A 14,905-nucleotide genomic window follows, 5' to 3' on the forward strand; every position below is an offset into this window, starting at 1 on the left:
GAAAGCTCCTGCGCTTGCCTTGGCGGTTTGGGGCTGTACTGCAAAGCAAAGGCGGTAGGATGACTGCAGCCAGGGAAAGAGAGGGTTTGCACCTGGCCCTGCCGTGCCGACCCCGGCCAGCCTCGGCAGCCGCCCGGCCCACGCCGTGCCCGCAGCCCCGGCTCTGCCGCGCTCGTCCCTGCCAAGTCCGGCGCAGCGCCCCCCTCAGGCCGCGCGCCGCCGGCGCAGCCGCGGCCGTTGCGCTCCGGCCGTTGCGCTCCGGCCGTTGAGCTGCGGCCGTTGAGCTGCGGCCGTTGTGGCGACAGTCGGCGATCAGCGCCATGGCAGAGCTGCCGCTGCCCGCCGGGCTCAGCGCCAGCACCTTCCCCGCCAAGCTGTGGCGCCTGGTGAACAGCCCCCGCGTCCACTCCGTGCGCTGGGACAGCCAGTCCCGAGGACTGCTCATCGACCGCTCCCTTTTCGAGCGGGAGCTGCTCAGCCCGGGCGACGCCCAGGGGCCGGCCCCGCACACCTTCAGGGCCACGCAGTTCCGCAGCTTTGTGCGCCAGCTCTACCGCTACGGCTTCCACAAGGTGCCGGGCTGGGTTGGCTCGGCTGCGCCGGGCGATGCCGGGGCCTGGCTCCACTACAGCAACCCCTGCTTTCGCCGCGACCGCCCCGACCTCCTGCTCCGCATCAGGCGCCGGAGCGCGGCCAACAGGCAGCGGCGGGCGGCGGGGCAGGAGGGCCGCAGGCGCCGGCCCTGCGGCTCCCAGCAGCTCCCCGGGGCGCGGCCGCTGCCGGACGGGCGGGACGGGCGCAGTCGCTTCCAGCAGCCCCCCGGGGAGCGGCCGCTGCTCGCCCGGCGCCCGCCCTGCAGCTTCCACCTGCTGCACGGGGACCGGCCGGTGCCGGCCCGGCGGGAGGGGCCGAGCGGCTTCCGGGAGCTCTATGGGGAGCAGCCGCTGCCCGCCGAGCGGGAGGTGCTACGGATCCCGCCCTGCGAGTTCCTCGCTTTCCACGGGGAGCCGCTGCTGCCGCTCGGGCGGGAGGGGCCCCGCAGCCGCTTCCAGGAGCTCTGCGGGGGGCAGCTGCCTCCGATTGACCGGGAGGTGCTCAGGATCCCGCCCTGCAGCTTCCAGCATCTCCACAGGGAGCAGCAGCCCCCAGCCTACGACCCACGAGGTAGGAAAAGAGTTGTAGCCTTTGGAAAATCCAAAAGGTCATGAGAAGTGACCGTTTGAAGTGTTTTTCCACAAGGCTCTGTCATTCTCAGCTCCAAATTGTCAAGCCTATTAAGAAGGGGCACCTAGAAAGCCAAAAGATTCTCTGCCTGCTTTTCCTGCATGCTTCCTGTGATGTTTGATCCAAGGCAGCAACAGAGATCTGTGTCCCAGAGCCACGTTGTGGAGCGTGACCAATGTGTTTGGATTCTTGCAGCCACCTCAGGCACTTCAGCCCCCAGCGCTCCATCTGGCAGTGCCGGCTGTGCAGCATCGACGGCCTCCAGCTCAGCCTGGAATGCACCTGAGGAAAAGGAATGGCCACCAGTGGATCTTGGCTTTGCTGTAGAGCAAATGATCCAGGAGATCAGGAGATCCCTGCCTGAAAGGCCTCCCTCTGCTCAGGTAACCTATTGGAGGGGAATGGAAGAGGCTGGGCTGAGAGCTTTTGAACGTTGTTACATGGAGAAGGAGAGTAACTGTATCCTTGATGTGATTCCAACAAAATACTGAATGATCTTTAGTTTTCTTTTTTTCTCTTGTTCTTTAAGGGCAATATTAATGTTGCCCCTGAGTCTTCAGGAGGGGAGCGTGTGAACCGGGCTGCAGCAGAGGAAACGTCATCTGGCACGGAGAGCTGCGGGAACAGTTCCCCAGAGCCCGAGGAGCTTGGTAAGGACAAAGCCCCCATTGGTTTAGAGAGGTGTGAGACGGCTGCTCTGAGCCTGCCTCTGGCAGGAAGGGAGATGAGAAGAGTTGAGTTCTTGTCTGCAGGGTTGGTGCTTCCTGGTGCCTTTAGTTCAAAGGCACATGAACAACCTCCCTGAGCTCTGCCCTCCATGCTTCTCCAGAGGCTCTGACACGGAGTCCTCTGCTGTGGCAAGAGAGCAGGGAATAAACCTGACCTTGTGGGGGTTGTGCCACCAAGCTGGGTATCCCAGTTTGGTTCATAACTCAGCCCCCAGCAGCCTTCAGCCATTTCAGTGAGGACTGTGGTCTCTCTGTCACTGGGACTGTCTGTGTTTCAAGCTCTCGTGGGTGCCATTTGCACTGTGGGTGCTGAGACTTTATCAGGATACTTAAATACTTTACACAGCTCAGTTTTGAACACTTGGAAGGATCCCTGTTCTTTAAAGAGCAGGCTTCAAATTGCCAAGTGAGAGTCTGCCTTTCAGGCCGTCTTTTAAAGTCCCTGATAGAAGGACAATTGGCGCTCAAGGGACACTTGCACAAGGGCCAGTATTGACTCAGTGTTCATTCCCTTTGCTTCCCAGATCCCGTGTGATCAGCTTCTCCAGGAGGGCTGCCCTGTGTGGCAGGAAGAGACAGAGGGAGAGCCTGTGACCATTGGGCAGGTGGAATTCCTCTATCTCTAGTTATAGATGTGTATAGTTATATTTATTGATCTATGTAGTTGTGTTTATAGATTTATGTAGTTATATTTATCTATCTATATAGACAGAGATTTGTACAGTTAATTTATTTGTAGTTTTAGGTGTATATATTTATATTTTTAGATGTGCAGTTATAGTTATAGATGTCCATAGTTGCATTTATACATGTGTATAGTTACATTTACATATATATATAGTTACATTTATAGACAGGCATATTTATATTGATATATGGGGGTTTAGTTACATAGATTGATATCTGTATAGGTATAGGGCTGTTTTTAACCTCTTCCCCTGCTCTGCTTCCTCCCTCACCTCTTGCTTTTCCCCCTGTGCCCCCTCTGTCCCCTCTCCCTGTGCTGGGTCCGAGCTGGCAGCCGGGCCGGGCGGAGCAGCAGTTCCAGCCCCGGGTGTCCCTGGAGCGGTGGGAGCTGCCGGTGGCCCCAGGCACTGTCCCCTGAGGAGCTGCTGCAGGACGGTGAGACTGAAGGGGCTGAGGGGGCGGTGACGCTGAAGGGACGGTGACCCTGAGGTGCTGCTGGGGCTGAGGGGTGTGGGACAGCCCAGGGCGATGGTGGCGCTGAGGTGACAGGGAAGTGGCACAGGCCGAGGGAGTGGCGGGTCTAGGGGAACGGGATGGCTCAGAAAGGACTGAGGGGGTGAGAGGACTGTGAGGGGCTGAAGAAACTGAAGGGGGCTGGGGGTTTGCCGAGAGCATGGCGGGGCTGAGGGGACGGAGGGGGCCAGCAGGGAGCACAGAGGGCTCCGGGACTGCAGCTCTGCCAGGCCTTGGAACCAATTCCAGGGCCTCCGCTTTTGCCACAGCTGCAGTGAAGACCTAGAGGACAGCCGGAGACTGACGGGAACCAGCAGGGAGAAGCTGAAGGCCAGCAGCAAGAGCAGGGAACGGGGACCTGCCGCTGCCACGCTGGAGAGAGCCCGGGTGAGGCCACAGGGCCGGGGAGGCAGGGTGGGGCTGAGGGTGGCGTGGGCTGTGGCCGTGGGCGCTGCCCGGCGGGGCAGGAGCGGGCCCTGCCCGTGCTGGGGCTGCTCAGCGCAGCTGCCCCGGCCGGCACAGGGGCTGTCCTTGGGCAAGGCAGCTGTGCCGGCAGGGCCCGGCAGCTGTGCCGGCTGTGCCGGGCTGCCGGGGCTGCGGGACAGTCCCGCCGCGGCCGCGCTCCCGCAGCCTGGCCCGCTCGGCTGCTTTTTTCTTTCTAACCCTCTGGGGAGGCTCCGAGATCTTCTCTTCCCTGATGCAAGTGCAGCTGCTGCCAAGGGAAACGTCCCCGTACTGACTCAGTGTTCCCTTTGCTTCCCAGCTGTGCCATCTGCTGTCCCTGTCCAGGAGAGCTGCTCTGCACGGGAGGAAGAGACCGAGGGAGAGGCTTTGAAGATGGGGCAGCTGAGATCCCTCTGCTTGGAATTCTATTTAAAGATGTCTGGACTTGCATGTAGACAGGGATTATTATATGGACATGTACATATGTCGGCTTTGATTTGCATAGGAATATTTCTGTGTGTATGTTGTTATATGTATGTATGCTATGTATGTTGTTATATATATGTATGCTATGTATATATGTATGCATATATATAGATATATGTTTGTAATTACATATATGTGTGTATATGTATCTAAGATGTAATAACTATGTTTAGTTCTATTTCCTAGGTTTACAGTTGTGTGGGTATGTATTTGTATTTATACAGTGTCGGTATATGGCTCTTTAAATATGTATATTGATATTTGTATTGACAGATATTTCTATTTTTATATGTATATTGATCTATTTTTCTCTGTTTAATGACATTTACATATGTATCGAGGTGTACAGCTGTATATTTGTATTGATGCAGTTGGGTGGATATTTAGATTGGTGATTTTTGTATATTTGTAGATAGGTTTGGTTAATATATCTACTTATATATTGTATGTAATATGTAATGTTTAATCTATATTTACATCTATAGTTTGTTACAGTTATGTAGGTATTTATATTTAAACATGTATGGAGGGTGTAGTTGTATAATTCTATCTATTGAATTTTTAGTGTAGGGCTATTTAGAGAGGAATGCATATTTTTGTATTTCTATATGGGCTGTACACTTGTAGTAATATGTAATAAATTAAGTTGTTAAACACTTACTTGATCTTTGTGTATAGTGAGCTGTTGTAGAGGTTGGCAATAAATTAAGTTTTGTTAACTCAAGTTGGTATTTGTATATTTTTACCTAGACTGGTTGTAATAATCTAATAAATTCCTGGTTTTAACCTTAATTGAGATTTGTATAGGTCTGTATTGCCAGTGCAGGTGTAGCAATTTCTAATCAATTATGTTTGTCAACTGCAATGGGCGTTTTGTGATTTGTGCTACCCAAAGCCATGAGCAGATGTAAATGCTGGAGGATTTTGGCCATGAAAATCTCCGGCCGTGCCCAGGACTTGCACTCGGGCTGGGGAAGGGAAGCGCAGATTTGGGATGGCAGCAGAGCCACACGTTGGCTCAGAACTCGCTGCAAAGGCCTGCTGAGGAAACGCCGGGACTCCACTGAGTGCAAAACTCCTGCTCTGTGGATATGCAGATAATTCAGTCCATGTTTGGTTCTTTACATACATACACACACAGATATATGTAGGCAGCACTTAGTAACCTGTAGCATACTCGATTGTGGGAACTGAAAGGGATATTTCTCCACTTACAAGGATCAGCAGAGTAGTGCCATTCTGTAGGTGATATTGGTCACTGTGTCTAAGCAGCATAGTTGTAGCAATCTGTAATAAGTTTCCCTTTTAAACTGATGTTGGCTTTGGGGCACTTCTCATTTCCATGATTGTGGCAAGCACATTTCTCTCTCTCTCAGGATTTTTTATTGAGGTGCACAGAGAGAAATGAAAGAGAAAACAATTTCTATTTCTGCTCCTTGTTTTTCTCTTGTGGAATGTGTTTGGAGAATTGTTTACCCAGAGTGAGCGCTTGGTTGGATCATGGTGGATTGTTTGGGCCTGACAGCCAGTCGGATCCACCTGTGTCTGGGCTCTGGAGAACAGGGTCACGAGTTGTGAGTTAGTTAGATATGATAGTTAGAGAAAGTAGCATGCAATATTTAGTATCCTCTTTTATATAGCATATTAATGTATTATAACATAATTATAATAAAGAAATCATTCAGCCTTCTGAAATGGAGTTAGACATCATCATTCTTCCCATTGGGTTCGCCGACATCTACAACAAGTGGTGACCCCGAACGTTGGATGAAGAACCAGGACCTGGATCGGTCCACAGCCGTGATTTAACACGGGAAAGGAGGTGAACCCTCTTGAAAAGGCATGTCCGACGTCCCTGCGAGGGATAGGGGAGGTAAGACGCCGTGGGAACCCTCTCTATAGGACCAGGTGCAGCCCCGAGCAGTTTGCCGTAACTGGACGCCTCTGCCTTCCTTTGAAAGGTACTGATTTTCTGATAATAGTACTACCCTGATCTGGGGTGGACTTTAACCTTGGGAAGAGATGTCTGCAGATTTCGACATTGGTTTTTCTTGTGTACATGGCCCTATACTTGCCCTCTGGAGAGATTTGGCTCGGGTCAATGGAATTTCTATCCCTGATGATGATTTTTTGGAGTTTCTTGAATATGCAGACAGTCGTGTTTTTTTCGGGGATCTGGCTTTTTCCCTGAATACAGAGGCTTGGAGATCCGTGTATTTCCTCATCAGGAAAAGCATCATGCGAGATCTCTGGGCGTTTTGATACATGAAAGTTTATTTAGAGCTTCTTCCGATAGTCCAGAAATGGACCCCTTTTCCAATAATCCAGTCTTTGCTGCAGGTGCCCCCTCGCGAAAAAGGGGGGGCAGAGCCTTTGTCCGTGGCTCAGAAGTTTTCTTCTGCTTCTGCGCAGAGGGAGCATCCTGCAGCGTGTGAGCCCCGCCTCCACGTCCCTTCGGAGGGTGCGGGGCCGCTCCCGGCGGAGGCCGAGACGCCGCTCCGCCCGCCGGTTTCCCCGCCTGCAGCCGTGCCTCCTCCTCCTCCTGCCCATCCGGAGCTGGGAGACACACCCGCCGCTGAGAGCCAGCCTGAAGCCACCTCGGCAGGGGCGGAGACGCCGCCTGCGCCGGCTCCCGCGCCGGCCCCTGCCTCGGAGTTGTCAGCCCCGCCTCCGGCACCGCCCGTCATCGCTCCCGCGGCGGCGGCTGCGCCCCCTGCGCCAGCGGCCGATCCCTCCACAGCGGTCGGTTCCGCCGCGCCGGTGGTCCCGCCCGCCGGCTCGGAGCCGGTTCCCGATGCGAGCTGTGATGATGTAGAAGACCCCCAGCCTGCGGCGCCGGCCGAGGACCTCCCCGCGCCGGCTCCGCCGCCGACATCGGCTGTGATGCGCGCCTCGCCGCCCGCACCGGCCCCCGCGCCGGCCCCGCCGGTCCCGGCTGCCCCGCCGCCTCCCGCGGCTTTCGCCGGGTCGCCAGGCGCTGCCAGCTGCAACAGCAGCGAGCAGCAGCAGCCTGGGGCCGCGTTGGAGCGGACCCCGCCGTCTCCAATCAGCCCGGGGTCCCCTCCCAGCCTGTTCTCTGCTGCTGGCGCTCCTCGGCAGCTCCTTGCAGCTGCCGCGACAGTGAAAGTCATGAAGCTTAGTGCCTTTCTGGGGAACAGTGTTTTTCTTGGTCCAATTCTTGCTTGGGTGGGGGATTCTCGCCGGACCTCGAGGCCCATCGCCCCTCCCGCTCACGCTTGGGGGGCGGGGGCGATGAGTTCTGGGAATGCTGCCGCTGGTCTTGTGCCCGGAGAGCGTGGGGGTGCTGCGGCCAGGGGTCAGAGAGCTGCGTGCCGGCCCAACCGTGCCGCAGGTCCTGAGAATCAACATTTCTCTGGGAAAAACACCTTCTCTGCTGAGCCCTGGGGCAGTTCTTGTGTCATGCCCTCGTTTGAGGGGCGGGGGCAAATGCGTCCTGAGAGGCTGTGGCTGCGGCCACGGCCAGGCGCGGTGCGGGATGAACACAATGCTGGAAGACTTGCCGTGACACTGGCCGCATGGTGGGGGCGGGCTGTGAAGATGAAGATCCCGCCCCGCCGGTCGGGCTGGGACCGATTGGTCCAGCCCCCGGCCGGAGGGCCCCGTGTGCCCCCACGGCCGGGTTTGGGATCTTGGCTCCGCCCGCATGGACCGGGGCCGCCAGCTGCGCAGGGTCTTAAAGCCTGCTACTTGCTGGGCATTCTGATTCCGAGATTTAAAAAAAAAAAAAAAAAAAAAAAAAAAATTAGATTTAAGATTAATTAAATAGAGGTGGTTGAAAAGACAAAAAAAAAAACAAGAAAAAAAGTGGTTGATTTAAGAGTTTTGGCCATGGCATTTCAGAGATCTTTTCAGTTTTTTTTTAATTTGGTGATGGTTTTTTGCACAAGAAATGTATGTTTGCATGGTTGACAATCAGCCCAGAGTTGGTTTTATCAGTTGTTACAGTCTCTGGGATGACATTCAGTGTTTTGGTATTAGATAATTATATGATGTCACATTTGGTTTTTGTTTATGGGTTTTTAATTGTTGTTTGGACTTTCTTCAGTTGTTTTGTTTCAGGATTCAGCAGTTCTCTGTTTCAGCATTGAGAAGGACTTTTGAGGATGTCAAGATCAACGTTTCCAATCAATGGACACCTTCTCCCGAGAATCAGTTGTTTGGACTTGAAATTTGAGCATTCTTTTAATTGTTGTTTGGGTTTTTATGTTGTAAGTTTTGTTTTAGAGATTTGATAGACGGTTTGCAGGTAAAGGATCTCTTTGAACATTCCACATCAGCATTTGATTTGGCTTTTGATTGATAACTAGCAAATTGATAAGGGGACCTCTTGAGATGTGTTTGCTCTCTTTTGCAGGACCCTGCAGAAGAATTGCAGATACAGTTTTTTTATTTTATTTTTTTTAATTTATACTAAAAAGGTGGTATGTGGCAAGCACATTTCTCTCTCTCTCAGGATTTTTTATTGAGGTGCACAGAGAGAAATGAAAGAGAAAACAATTTCTATTTCTGCTCCTTGTTTTTCTCTTGTGGAATGTGTTTGGAGAATTGTTTACCCAGAGTGAGCGCTTGGTTGGATCATGGTGGATTGTTTGGGCCTGATGGCCAATCGGATCCACCTGTGTCTGGGCTCTGGAGAACAGGGTCACGAGTTGTGAGTTAGTTAGATATGATAGTTAGAGAAAGTAGCATGTAGTATTTAGTATCCTCTTTTATATAGCATATTAATGTATTATAACATAATTATAATAAAGAAATCATTCAGCCTTCTGAAACGGAGTTAGACATCATCATTCTTCCCATTGGGTTCGCCGACATCTACAACACATGATCAGTGACCAAATCAATATTTGTTCCTATTTCTTCACTGATCCTGAAGCGTTGACGAGTGTATGACAGGCTGTGGCACCCAATTCCTCAGAGGTCTGTCCAGCTGTGGGTAATGGAACCTGTCTTGTCTGTGAAACATCCGTCTGAGGTTATTTGTCTGAGAGTTGTGGTCCATCTCTCGAACCCCCTCAGGCCGCATGCTGGCTGGGGAAGGAGGGGAAAAATGTAAGGGGATTATGGTATTTATTCTCTTTTAACACATATTTGCACTAAGCTGTAGTCTAAACTCAGTAAGGAAAAGGATTATTTTCCTTAGCGGTGCAGTGTGGGATAAAAGGTGTAGGAATTGCCACAAACCAAGCTGCAGGAGCAGTTTGTTTTTGGTCTTAACAGGACATGGTGTACAGGTAAGCACGGCATTAGCTTTCATTCTCCCCAGCTGCACGCAGCTCCGGGGAGCCTGGCTGTGGCGTAGCTTCCATGTGCTGCCAGGGTTTTCTGCCACGGGTTCCTGGACACAGCTCTGTGTCTCGGGCGCGTGGGCTGGCCAGCTGCTGTTACCGTCCGCTAGGGATCCGGTAAAGAAGTAAGGAATTTGTCCATTTACTCTGTGCTTGGCAGGAACGGTTAATTGGTCACGTGGCGCGGTTCGATGGAAAGACGCAACCGTTCCCAGCACTCGCATGGGAGAAAATGGCACCTGGGTGCCGGCGGGATAGGGTTTTATGGAGGGGCGGGGCAAGAGGATCCACGGCCTGCCGGCCAATAGGAGCGGCTGCCGTGGCGGTGACGCCAGCAACAGCGACCAATCAAGACGGGGCTGGGGCGGTTCCTGGGTCCCAGGGCTAGTAGGGATGCAGGATCACGGAGATTGGCAGGGAACTCTCTGGCAAGGATGGGGAGTGTCCACCTGAGTGATTGGGGTAAGCTCCAATAGCATGCAGCTAGGAGCAAACAACCGCAGGGAGGGGAAACCCGGGGGGTGTGCGGGATTACAGAACTTGACCTATCTAACATAAATAATAAACACTAATCTAAACCTGAACCCCAGGATGCAACATCTCCCCGCTTAATAAAATATAAAAAGAAAGCAGTGGTGTTGATTCAGTCTCTCGCGCGGTGGCCTCTTCTCCCAGCTTCTTCTGCTGCTGCAACTGCGGTGACTGCTACGCAGGTGGACAGGGCCTGGAGATGGTGCTGAGGCTGGTTCTTTTCAGGGTGTTCGGGGATAGGGAAACCAGGGAAACAACTTTATTATATACACAGGAACTGTGGGTATAACTGGGCTGAGGTAGCTGTAAGGGAAGTATTGCTTAGGGAGAGGTAGAATCTTTTCCTTCCTTGCAGCGTCTGCGATTGGATGCAACCCCTAGGTTGGTGGGATCACAGGTTGCATCCACTGGCACCATATCACTCTGACTCACTGACTGCTCTGCTCTGTAGGGTTTAACATGCCTCCTGGGGATCCACCTGGCTCCTGAAGGCGTGGACACACAGGCGTATCCCCGTCCCCAAGTCAAAAGTGGAAATGGACCCTGGATTTCTTTAGAGTCCGGATCCCTTACTAACACTGGAGGCCGCTCCTCTGGCTGGAGCTCCTGATGTTGTTTGAAATGTCTCAGGGCTGGCGGTTCTGGTCTGTCAAAAGAACAGTTCAGGAAATTGATGGTAAACAATGCCTTGCAGAGCCTCTCGTGCGGTGACAGCACTCACACATCCTTTCGCTGTTTTTGAAGGACTTGCTTTAGAGTCTGGTGGATTCTCTCTATTATGGCCTGGCCGGTGGGGGAGTGGGGAATCCCGGTCTTATGTTGAACCCCCCAATCTTGCAGGAAGCTGCAGAACACCTTGGAAGTATAGGCTGGACCATTGTCTGTTTTAATCGTGGCTGGGACCCCTAAGGTGGCAAAGGCCTGGACAAGATGTTTCCTGACGGCTGTGGCCCTTTCCCCTATGTGTGCTGAAGCAAAAACTGCCCCCGAGAAGGTGTCCACAGTTACATGGACATTCTTGAGCTTACCGAACTCAGGGACCTTGGTAACATCCATTTGCCACACCTCACCACTGCGGAGACCCCTGAGATTTACTCCTGCTCCCAGTGTTGGTAAGGCTGCCTCCTGACAGTTGGGGCATGAGGCCACAATTTCCCTGGCTTGGTCACACCGCAGATTAAACTGGCGTACCAGCCCCAGGGCATTCTGATGGAACTGCTGATGGCTCAGCCTGGCCTGCTCGACTATGCTCGGCTGGCCTCCTGGTTGTACAGGGGCTGCCAGGGCGTCTGGTCTGCGGTTTCCCTCGGCAATAAAGCCTGGGAGATCCGTGTGTGATCTCACATGTACCACATAAAAGGGATGCTCTTGGTTAGAAACCAGGTGTACTGATTTTGAGAGCAACCCGAAGATGACCTGATTTGGCACCTCTTTTACAACTGCATGTTCAGCTCTAGACACTGCTCCAGCTACATATGCCGAATCTGTTACCAAATTAAACCATTGTTCAAACCTCTCAAAAGCTGTCACTTCAGCATCCAACTCAGCCACCTGTGGGGAACCTTCTACTACCTTAATATCTGATTCCCACACCTGAGTCTCTGGGTCCCTCCAAGTCACCACCGACTTGTGGGACTTCCCTGACCCATCCGTGAATACTGTTAGTGCTCGGAGGGGTTTTTTGCTCTGTAATTCTTTAGGCAACAATTTGAATTCGGTATTGAACAAATAGTGGCCAGGATGTCCGATCTTAATTTGGCCTGAGAAGCTGTCTAGAGCGAACTGTAAATTCTCATTCTGCCTTAGCAGGTGTTCAAAAGCCTCCTTGGTCATCCTCCCCATGGATGTTTTGATGGGGAGATGGATGCATGTAAAGCCACAGCCAGCTAGTACTTGCAGACGAGCCCTGGCCCATATTATGCGCTGCGCCATCAGCTCTTGTGGTCTGGTGATACTCTTGGACTGCCTGTGGCCAAGGAACACCCATTCTGTTATTAAGAGGGGGTCCCGCTGACCCTTGTCCCACTGAAATATCACACCATACAAATGGGGCAACTCACCCAAGACGATGAATCGGAAAGGCAGCCCTGGTTGGCAGCGGTGGGCCTGCCTGCTCGTGATGGCTTTCTGGACCTTCTCGAGCGCTGCTCTGGCCTCTCGGGTCAGGACTCTCAGGGAACCTAAACCCTCATCCCCCTCCCTTTCTGCTAACAAATCAAAGAGGGGGGATAGTTCCCCTGTAGTGAGTCCCAGCCATGGCCTGATCCAATTTAATGACCCGCAAAGGCGCTGGAGATCATTCAGCGTCTTGGGGTTATCATTTATCTGTATCTGTTGGGGCCTGATCATCCGGTTGTTAATTTCCAGGCCCAGATACTTTCAGGATGGCAGCAACTGTACCTTTTCATTCTGTAACTCAAATCCAGCCACCAACAAGGCGCTAACAGTGTCCTCCAGCGCTACTTGCAGGATCTCGCTGTCAGGGGCACAAATCAGCACATCATCCATGTAATGATAGACAATACAGGATGTCCACTTGGCACGCATTGGGGATAGAACCCTGGTGACGTACCAATGGCATATAGTAGGGGAACATTTGAAACCCTGTGGTAGTACCGTCCAGTGGTAGCACTTCACTGGGGCTTCTCTGTTGATGGAAGGCACAGAGAATGCGAAATGGGGAGCATCATCCGGATGGAGTGGGATTTGAAAGAAACAGTCTTTAATGTCAATCACAGCCAAATTGTAATTCTGGGGCAGCATTGATGGAGATGGCATACCCAGTTGGAGAGAGCCCATATCTTGCACTGCCTCATTAATTTTTCTCAAATCGTGGAGGAGCCACCACCTGTCTCTCCCCGGTTTTTTAATTACAAACACAGGAGAGTTCCAGGGGCTGTTTGTTTCTACAAGGTGTCCTTTGGCTAACTCCTCGTTAACCAATTTTGTGAGCGCCTGCAGCTTTTGCTTACTCAGCGGCCACTGCTTCACCCAGATGGGCTTATCTGTGAGCCATGTTACTTTCTGTGTGGGGCGCTCTTCAGTGGCCGCACCTAAAAATGCTGGGGGACTGGAAATTCCAATTTGGCTCCCCACTGCGACATGGCATCCCTCCCCCGTAATGTAAATTTGCAGTTGATCACGAACGGATGCACTGAGGCCAGCAGCCCATTCGGACCCTTAATTTGGACAATGTTTTTAGATTGTCTTGCCAGCTGTGGCCCACCTAGTCCTAAGACTGGTGTGGCCACGCTTTGCAGCTCCCAGTGTGACGGCCACTTGTGTGGTGGGATGACCGTCACATCTGCCTCTGTGTCCAACATCCCCTGTAGATGTACAGATCGCCCCTTGCATTTGAGTTTGCACCATACGAGGGGTTTTTCCTCTCCCAACTTCCCAGCATAAAACACTGAGAGTTTCAGGTCATTGCACAGAGCACAAGGAATGGGAATTGCCTGTGCAATTACCTGGCCCTTAGGCAGGAAGAGGGGGGGGTGGACACAGCGTGCCGCGAGATAGAAGAGCCTCGGATTGAGGGTGGATATTACCGGAGGAACCTCTATCTCTAGCGGAGTGCTCTTTGTGTCCCCGACAACGAGGTACCTGCAGTTTAAGAGATCTTCCTTTTTCCTGGTCTCACAGCGGCATATGTGCAATAGAAGCTCTGCATCTGCCATGAAAAACTGCCGGTCCTGGGAACGGAAATGAACAGAGTTAGTGAGTCGGAGTCGATAAGGCTCCCGGTTGTCCATAGTTGAGAGGCAGCCGCTTACTGATGGTACTAGATGGTGCATTGTGGCTCTTGCAGCACCACGACTTGCCTCATTTTTGTCTGAACTCGCAACAAGTGCGCGTTCATGGGTCAGTTTTTTTGGACCGTGGGGTTCCCATCCCCCCTCCCCCCTCCCGCAGCCCTGGGCGGTACAGTCCCTAGAAGTGGGCATTGAGCCTGGAAGTGTCCCTCCTGATGGCAATGGTAACACCGGCGTGTGGATGGAAGTCGCTTCAGTGCTGGGTTCCTCGAAGGAGCAGCAGCCGAGGCGACTTGCTTGTCTTTCTTCTTTGGGGCTCCTCCTCATCCATTAGGCGCGCCTTCAGCGTGCATTCCTCGCTGATCTGGCTGAGGGTTGGCGCTGGTGAGGCCAGCATTGACATGATGACTCTTTTGCACATGGTGTTGGCATTCATATGCACCACTTCTAGGACCATTCCTTCCCGGCATTCAGGTACCTCTATGCATCTCTCCACAGCTGCCCAGATCCAATCTACAAAATCTAACATAGGCTCCCCCACGGCTTGCTTGACTGCTGTGTAGGGTATCCCCGGATCCCTGGCGGGCATGCCCAGGAACGCACGCTCTGCTGCACTCCTGGACATGTCCAACACAGCTGTGGGAATTCCCCAAGCTTGCAGTTGCCCCTCACTCCATTCTCCGTTGCCCACAAGATGGTCTAGGGTGATTTGTTCTTCCGCGAAATCCAGGCCATAAGGCCCCTCGTGGATTTCAGGAAGCAGGTCTGCTGCTAGCCTTTTCCACCTCCTCTCCCACAGGTCATATTCAGATGGGAGAAGCAGGCAGTTAAATAGAAGCTTAAGGTCAGCCGGCACTATAGTTCTAGATGTTAAAGTGGCTTTTAGAATCCCTTTTAAAAAGGGACTCTTTCTGCCAAATTTTTGCAATGTTTTGCAGACCTCTTTGACTGAATCATAGGAGAGGGTTGTCCACGTAGGGTTTTCCCCTCCCCTGGTGAAGGGACTGGAGTGTGGATCAACTGCTCGATCTCATGGACCGGGCTCCGTTGCACCCCCCTCCCCCCCGTCCCCCCTCTCCCCCTACCCTGGGTCTCTGAGGAGCGGGAGGACGCGGGGGCAGAGCGCAAGGGAGAGGACAGACAGGGCGACGAGAATCCTCCTCCTCGGAAGAGGGTGTAAGGGAGGAACAGGGATGGGGTAACATAAACTGGGCCAATGAGGGAAAAGGGA

At 52.8% G+C, this 14,905-nt stretch overlaps 1 protein-coding gene across 1 annotated transcript; it reads left to right on the forward strand.

Annotated features, from left to right (window-relative positions):
• The first annotated feature begins 301 nt into the window (after window positions 1-301).
• Window positions 302-4,005, forward strand: LOC128821588 (uncharacterized). The gene is made up of 6 exons (XM_054002780.1): window positions 302-1,164; window positions 1,420-1,607; window positions 1,754-1,874; window positions 2,477-3,074; window positions 3,422-3,539; window positions 3,916-4,005. The coding sequence occupies exons 1-4, from the start codon at window positions 321-323 to the stop codon at window positions 2,485-2,487; spliced, it is 1,164 nt and encodes a 387-aa protein (XP_053858755.1). The 5' UTR covers window positions 302-320; the 3' UTR covers window positions 2,488-3,074; window positions 3,422-3,539; window positions 3,916-4,005.
• Window positions 4,006-14,905: the final 10,900 nt, after the last annotated feature.

Source organism: Vidua macroura, chromosome Z (assembly GCF_024509145.1).
Source record: "Vidua macroura isolate BioBank_ID:100142 chromosome Z, ASM2450914v1, whole genome shotgun sequence".
Taxonomy (NCBI): Eukaryota; Metazoa; Chordata; class Aves; order Passeriformes; family Viduidae; genus Vidua; species Vidua macroura.